General features: G+C 40.9%; 1 protein-coding gene across 1 annotated transcript; it reads right to left on the minus strand.

Annotated features, from left to right (window-relative positions):
* Positions 1-2,488: 2,488 nt before the first annotated feature.
* LOC107561830 (neurosecretory protein VGF-like) lies at positions 2,489-7,279 on the minus strand. Its single transcript, XM_016246326.1, has 2 exons — positions 6,913-7,279; positions 2,489-4,996 (listed from the first exon to the last, which is right to left on the minus strand). Exon 2 carries the CDS (start codon positions 4,973-4,975, stop codon positions 3,023-3,025), a length of 1,953 nt encoding a protein of 650 aa, XP_016101812.1. The 5' UTR covers positions 4,976-4,996; positions 6,913-7,279; the 3' UTR covers positions 2,489-3,022.
* Between the last annotated feature and the right edge of the window lie 240 nt (positions 7,280-7,519).

Genomic DNA, 7,519 nt, shown 5'->3' on the forward strand with positions numbered 1-7,519 from the left:
AAAACCATGTGAATAAAGGCTTTTTACTTTTTCACAATATTTTCGAGTGCCTTAGATTGATGAATTTTTTGATTGTTTTGGACCCCTTTGACTTTCATTGTATAGACAAAAGCATTTAAAACATTCTTTAAAATATATTTTTTTGTGTGTTCCCCCAAAGATCTTTTTGGTGAGTAAATGCAGATTTCTTTTTTTCTTTTTTCCCAGTGAACTATCGCTTTAAGTTTATTTACATAAATGCAAAGCAAACCTCACTCCTAAACATGTCTCATGTGGTGTGATAGTGGGACGTCTCTCCCCAGAACAGCCTTCCTTGCTGAAAGTCTTTGATTGCACGCAGCAGTCTTAGTGGGACTACTAATGTGCTCAGTCTCTCATTAGTCGAGACCCCTGCCCCACTTGTTTTCTTGTTACATAGCCCACACTTTCCCGTCATGATCCCTTTAAACAGTAAATCTGTCCTCTGGCCCTATTTTAATGTTCTTTTGTCTCTGAATAATGTGTGTGCGCACATACGTGTCTGTATTTGCTCACGTATGCCAAATCAAAGCTAAGAGAAAATTTGACCTGGCATGCAATTAGGGAGATGTTATGTGGCAGTGATTGGCTCCGGGGCTCACACAGTTTGTTGGGCTAATTGCTGATCCAATGAGCTCATTAGCGAGATCATCTCTGAAAGATTTTCACTCCGGGACTGTGAATGTTCATGTTTAACTTCCTTTTGGTAATACACTCCTATCTCAGTATTGTTTTGGTGCTATGTGCAAATTTTGTTGTTGTCAAATATATTGTGTTAACATACTTCTCTTTCTGGCATAAGTTATTATGGTACCATCTAGTAATGGAACAAGGTAAACCAAAACTTTAATTGTAGCAATTTGTGCTGTTTAATTTGAGTGTGCTATATACAGGAACTATTAGTGTGTAAATAAATGTATGACGTGTGCAAATCTCACAACCATGTTTCCAAGAAGGAATTAAAAAAACAATCTTAATAAAAAATAGTCAAGTTTATTTATTTCTCTCTGTGTAGCAAAACTAGTCATCAACATGCTGCTATTTACATCCAGCAAACGCATGTTTATTATGTTACGTACAAGATACATCTAGAAAGGACATAAACATTTTTTCCTCACACAAGACTTAACGGCATTTTTACTTGGATACACTAGTCATTCATCTTTTTTTATACTTTTTTTCGATGCTCATAATGTCTTCAAAGAAGCTACACAATTTAGATGCAAGTTTACAGTAACGTGCAGAAACTTTACTCCTCCACTGGTTCAAGCTATTCTCAACCATTTCCCCCCTAGCTTTCATCTGACAGTCTTTCAAACCATTTAAAGAAAATTAGAACTGTGTATGCCTCCCCCTTACTTTTCTTTTTCAGATTGACAAGCACCAGTTTGTTACTTTTTAATCATTTCATTTGGGACAATTTCAGCCAGTTTAATCATTCCTACAAGTTCCGTCAATTTTCACTTACTTAACGCTACCACTGATATTGAGTAGATCTGGATTGCTTCCTTCCCATGTGAACTGTAATCATTTAATAGATTGTCTATGCTTTTTGATCAAGCTCTCATTGGCCCAGCGATTGATTTTTGGTTAGATGTAACTGTTGTAGGGGCAAGGTTACTCTTGAATAAACCATTAACATTTGACACATTTAAAACCACAAACATGAAATACATGTTTTTAATTATCTTTATATATAATTGTTTTATTTGTAAAACATGTTCAAAGGCTGATCACTACTTTTCAGTTTATGAGCTTGAGAACAAACCTTTCAGCTAGTCTGTGACAAAAATGTTGCTCATCTGAAAAGGGGAAGAGAGTGTCTTAAGGCAATTAAAAGTTGTATTCAAAACAGCTTCTAGGAAATAATACATTTGTTTCTTAGAAATCGTTGGAATGTATGAATGTCCTTTGCACCAGCTTTCTATCTTTTTGCGTAAAAAGCAATGGTATAAACACATCGAAGGAAAAAATGCAAAATGCAGACAGCGATAAGAAACTAATTCTATGTACAAGACTTAGTGTGTTTTTTGTTTCACAAGGGAACGCACAAATGGTAAATGCTCAAGCAGAATACTCTGAGGTACAAGTAAGACTTAATACATTTGGTGTATAGAATAAACAAAATGTATATTTCCACCATTATGGCACTGTGATGGTTTCTCTGTTTGAATAAATCTGCGCATTTGCGTTCCTTAAAGGTGCATTTAGAGTATTTTTTGCTATCTCTCTCTATGATCAATGATACTGACCACTGGGATTTTAAATGTCCAAAATATACAACTTTTTGTTTCACAAGGGAACGCACAAATGGTAAATGCTCAAGCAGAATACTCTGAGGTACAAGTAAGACTTAATACATTTGGTGTATAGAATAAACAAAATGTATATTTCCACCATTATGGCACTGTGATGGTTTCTCTGTTTGAATAAATCTGCGCATTTGCGTTCCTTAAAGGTGCATTTAGAGTATTTTTTGCTATCTCTCTCTATGATCAATGATACTGACCACTGGGATTTTAAATGTCCAAAATATATAAAAAAAAAAAAAAAGATACTTAAGACTTAATGGAGTTGCTTCCATAATAATGGCAAATCTTTCAAGATTCCATCTTGAATGTCTTTGTATTGGATGAAAACATGGTGTTTAATGCTATCAGGTATCTGCTCCTTTATAAAGGCCTTCTAGGGGTCTGCAGAACATCAGTGTTGGGTATTTGAGATATTTAAGTCCCCTTTCCTCTCACCGCTCCAGTAGCTTTGCTGGTCTTTCAGTCTCTCCAGGGGGAGGAGGGTGGAAGATGTGGTTAGTTAGACATGAGGATCCTGAATATGTTCTGTCTTAAGGGTAAACTTTAAATCTGAGGCAAATGAGTACGACGGAACTTATTTCAGCAAAAGAAACCAGAACATGATACGTTGGCCATGAACAGTCTTTAAGTTGTTCCCTTTCGCTTTCCTCTCCTCCTCCTCCTCATCGCTCAGTTTTTTCCCCCCAGTCTGCTCACTGAAACATCCTGGGATGTTTCATAAAGACACTCTCGATGAAGTTTTCCAGCTCCTCTTCGTTGTCCTGTGGCGGCTGCCTCAGCGGACTGTAGTAATCATCTTCCCTGGTGACTACAGGAGCTCGGGCTGGGTAATAAAAGGACGGCCAACGACGCAGAGCCGACCGGGGTTTAGGCATGGGTACGGCTTTGAAAGTCCGAGGGTGAGGGAAGTAGAAGTTTCGCTGGAAGGCTGGTTGGACTCTTTGGCGAGACTGCGCCCAGGGACGGGACTTCCGTCTGGGGGAGTAATCAAAGTCATAGTCCAGTGAGTTTCCCAGGGCATCGTTGAGGGAGAAAGAGGGCTTGGGATAGTAGCGGGATTTTGGTTTTGGAGGCGGGATGTAGATGGGGTAATATCCCCGGTAGGGTTTTTGATAGAAACTGTAGGAAGGGTAGGTACGAAAGGGCCACTGCTGCCTCGTCCAAATATCTTGCTTGCTGGGCTTGACCGAGGCCCTGTCTTTGAACCAGGCTTTTAATGAGTTTGTGTTCGGTTGAGGAGGCTTTGAGGGAGGAGGTTTACGTAACAGTGTAGAAGGTGCAACGGGGGCTGGAGGCGGCACGAGAGGACGTTGCCATGGGAGATTTTCAGGAGCATCTTTTTTCTTCTTTTTCTCCACATCGTTAATGATGTCCACCACATCATCAGCAGGAAGATGCAGCTTGCTGGAGATCTCAATCAACTTATCGATGGTCTGTGGGTCAATGTCATCATCGTCGTCACTAGTGTCCTTCTCATCAGAGCGCTTATCTTCTGCACCATTGTTGTCTTGGTACTTTTTCTTGTCCTGCTTCACAATGTATTTCAGGAGCATGTCAGATGCAATGTCTGCAAGCTTTTCTTCCTCCGCTTTGGCTCTTTGTGCCTCTGCTGCCTGTCTGCGTACCTCCTCTTGCTCCGCTTTGGCCCGAGTTTCCTCTTCTTCGGGGCTCAGCTGTTCTTCGTCCTCTTGATCTTCTTCATCTTCCTCCTCTGGGTCAGCAAGGTTGTTGGAAAAGTCATCCATGAAGTTGCCTCCTCTTTGCAAGGGCTGAATTTTGTTCTTCTCTTGTTCGAGCTGCCACTTTAGCTTCTTCTTGGACAGTGCTAGGTCATTGCCTTTAGCTTTAGGCTTGATCTTATTGTTCATGAGGCCATTACGGTCTAGGTAATCAAAATACTCCCCACGGCTCTCCCTCTGGCCTGTGAACGTGTCACGCTCTCTCTTAGTGGCTGTGCTGTAGCTCTGGAATTCCTCTAACATAGTCTCCAGATTCTTCACTTCCTCTGGACTCAGCTGCTCTTCCTCCTCTGCCAGTTCTCCTCTCTCTGGCTCCTGCCTCTCATCCTCCTTGATCACTTCCTCTTTTGTGGCCCCCTCCTGTGGGGCCACCTGCTCTTTTAATGGTACTGTCTGACTGGTGGTTCGGCTCGTCACTTTCTCCGTGAGCCGTTCCTCCTCCTCAGCCCTTTTTTTCTCATCTTCCTCCTCTCTTTCTTTCTCGTCTTTTCCTTGCGCTGCAGCAGCTGCCATGACCAGCTCTAGCTCTTTGTGACCATCTCTGTCTCTGTCTGAGCCCTGGAGATCCTTCTCCTTTTCAACTTCCGCTCCCCCGTCTTCTCGTTCACTCATCTTTTCCTTCTGGGGCTGGTTGAGGGCTTCGAGAAGGACCGCTGCTAGGGTTCTAGGATCCATGTCTTTGAAAAGCTCATCATCTTCATCATTTTCCTCATGTTGCGTGCCCTGTTCCTCGGCTGGTTGAGTATATTGAGCCTGTTGCTGAGCAGAGGAGAATGCTGCATAGTTTTCACTTACTGTGTTTCTATCTGCTGGCACTGGACTGAAGGTTGCAGGATTGACTGTGAGACTAAATAACATGAACAGGAAAATGAAGGGGACATTTGAAGTTTGTTGGTACCAGATCATGACCGCACATATGTGTTGAACCTGAAAGACAGAAGTTCAAAAATGGTCAAATCTGTTACTGCCAGATAACTTATTTTTTATGTATGCTTTATATTTTTATAGTGTTTTGATGTACTTTTGTGATAATTGTACTAGAATGAATGAAAAAATGAATTTGAGCACAAACATCACACGTCAATGCAAGAGCAATGTAGCTCAAGATGAACGTTTTTCTCAGGTAAGATGGTGGACACATTTTATGATTCACTTCTTTCCAGACTTCCTGAATGCAACAGTCACTGTATATTAAATATACATTTATATGAATGACTTGCGTACACTTTAGCAAATACCCCCCCCCCCCCCCCCTACCCCCCTTGTCATCCAATGAGGATTTTTCTACTCTGAAGAGATAATTTTAACAAACCTTATGTATATTTTGCACAAAAATGATTTAATCATTTGAGTGGGGTATATTTTTGTTAAGCTATAAATTATGTTTTATTCCCAGATGTTTAACTGATTTTGCAAAGGCGTTCTAAATGGCTCTGCGGCTTGGGCTGGTGCGGTTCGTGAGGGCTCTGAAGTGCTTTTGTGCATGTGATTGCTCGCACACGCGGCGCGGTGCTAATAAGGTATAGGAGGAAAAGCGCCTTTGCGGGGAGCCCTTGCGATGCGTGGGAGGTTAACGAGTAAGCAATACAAAGATGATCAGAGGATCTCAGTATGACCATGAAAAGCAAGTTTAAGATCCCCCTCAAAAACCCTCATATGGATGAAGCGCTAAATGAAACAGATGCTGCAGAAATTTTTCTAATTTTTATTAAAAAAAAAACAGTCTGTATCTCCTCTCCAATGCACTTTTTTGGTCTGGCAAGAATCGTGTCTCCACAATGTAAGCACAACTCTTACGCCCTCGTTCACTGCCGCCAATGACAGCACACTGGGGAGTTCTCATCAACAAAGCACTTAAGTAATCCGGCTCTAAGAAGCCTTGTCCTCAATTAGGCCTATAATCTTCTGCTTTAAGACAGATGTATTAGATTTAAGATTTCAAATGAGCCATACTGCTATCACAAATTGAACCCAGTCAACAACATTTGAAAGACATAAAACAGATAATGAATGCTCTGTTAAATTTCATGTCAATATTTCTCTGCTCCATATAAGCAGGTACATATAAGTATGTAAAATAAAAGTCAAATTGGACTCCCAACCGGCAAAAGGCAAGCCAAAGCAAAACATGATTTTTTTTTTTTTAAATCTCAGTGTCTCTGGTGTGCTTTTGTGATTGGACTCAACGGGTATCTGGTGCTATGGTGATATCTCTGCTCCATATAAGCAGGTACATATAAGTATGTAAAATAAAAGTCAAATTGGACTCCCAACCGGCAAAAGGCAAGCCAAAGCAAAACATGATTTTTTTTTTTAAATCTCAGTGTCTCTGGTGTGCTTTTGTGATTGGACTCAACGGGTATCTGGTGCTATGGTGATTAGAAACATGATGAAAGCATGAGCAAGGGCGTGGTAAAAATCATTACATGAGCTGTGCCATTGATCATCCCCGTCACCTTCATCATTAAGTATACAAGTCACCATTGCAATATTTGGTGTTCCTAAAGTACTTTTAATAGGTTGCATTAGCTCCTTGACCAATAATTCATTTGTATAGATTGTATTAAATGCTATAGCCTAACTTCAGTTTCTACATGTTTTTCTCATCTCCTCTTCTTAAATGCAGATTTTTAAACATGTATTTTAGAATGCATTTTACTACAAATCCTTAACATTTTTGTGTTGTTTTTTTTAATACAGGGAATTTGTTTTAACATGCTAATATAGCGAAATCTTTACGTTTTTAATTTGTTTCATCTGTCCACATTACAATATACACTTATTTTCCCACGGCTTCTGTCATTACTGTTGCCTGTTACTATAAAAAGAAAGCCGGGACTTACCGGGAATCCTGTCAGTGGCAGCGCAGTCCGACGCACCAGTTGTGTCTTCTTCAAACTTTGTATTCAAGCTATTCTCGTGATCTACGTGTAAGGATCCGCTTCAACAATAAATTCTTTGTTTGAATGTTGCTGTTTTGTTTGTACGGTGATTTCGTTTGTGTAAGTCGTATGGTTGGCTTTTCTTGCGCGGTGCTATGGGGATATTTTCAGTACCACGGTCAGCTCTCCGTGTTTTTATTTCGGCCCCACTGCGCCCACGTGACTGCACGTCACTCTAGCTCATTGACGTCACCCTCTCCATTGATAAGAATTTTGGTGCTGATCGAACCCCGAGTCTTCGCTACGCTGCAGTGCCCAGATGAATGGAAGGAAACGGGATGAATGAAATAGTACTTTTTTTTCGCCGAGTAGAGAGGGCTAGACAACACGGGGAGCGCGAGACCGGTCCCTTCCAGATGCAGCTGCATACGACAGCGTGACACAAAGGAGCCAACGATCGTCATCACGATGTGCATTGCCTCACTAACAAAATGTATAAATGCAATTACTCTATGAAATTCACAGAGGAAACAGCTGGTGCTTGAGTCGTCAGTGCATGGTGAAAAAG

This window comes from Sinocyclocheilus grahami, unplaced genomic scaffold (genome assembly GCF_001515645.1).
Source record: "Sinocyclocheilus grahami isolate Dianchi unplaced genomic scaffold, SAMN03320097.WGS_v1.1 scaffold24.1, whole genome shotgun sequence".
Taxonomy (NCBI): domain Eukaryota; kingdom Metazoa; phylum Chordata; class Actinopteri; order Cypriniformes; family Cyprinidae; genus Sinocyclocheilus; species Sinocyclocheilus grahami.

What these genes read in the sequence shown, in the direction of transcription:
- LOC107561830 (XM_016246326.1), bottom strand. Translation starts at nt 4,975, where the DNA reads ATGATCTGGTACCAACAAACTTCAAATGTCCCCTTCATTTTCCTGTTC.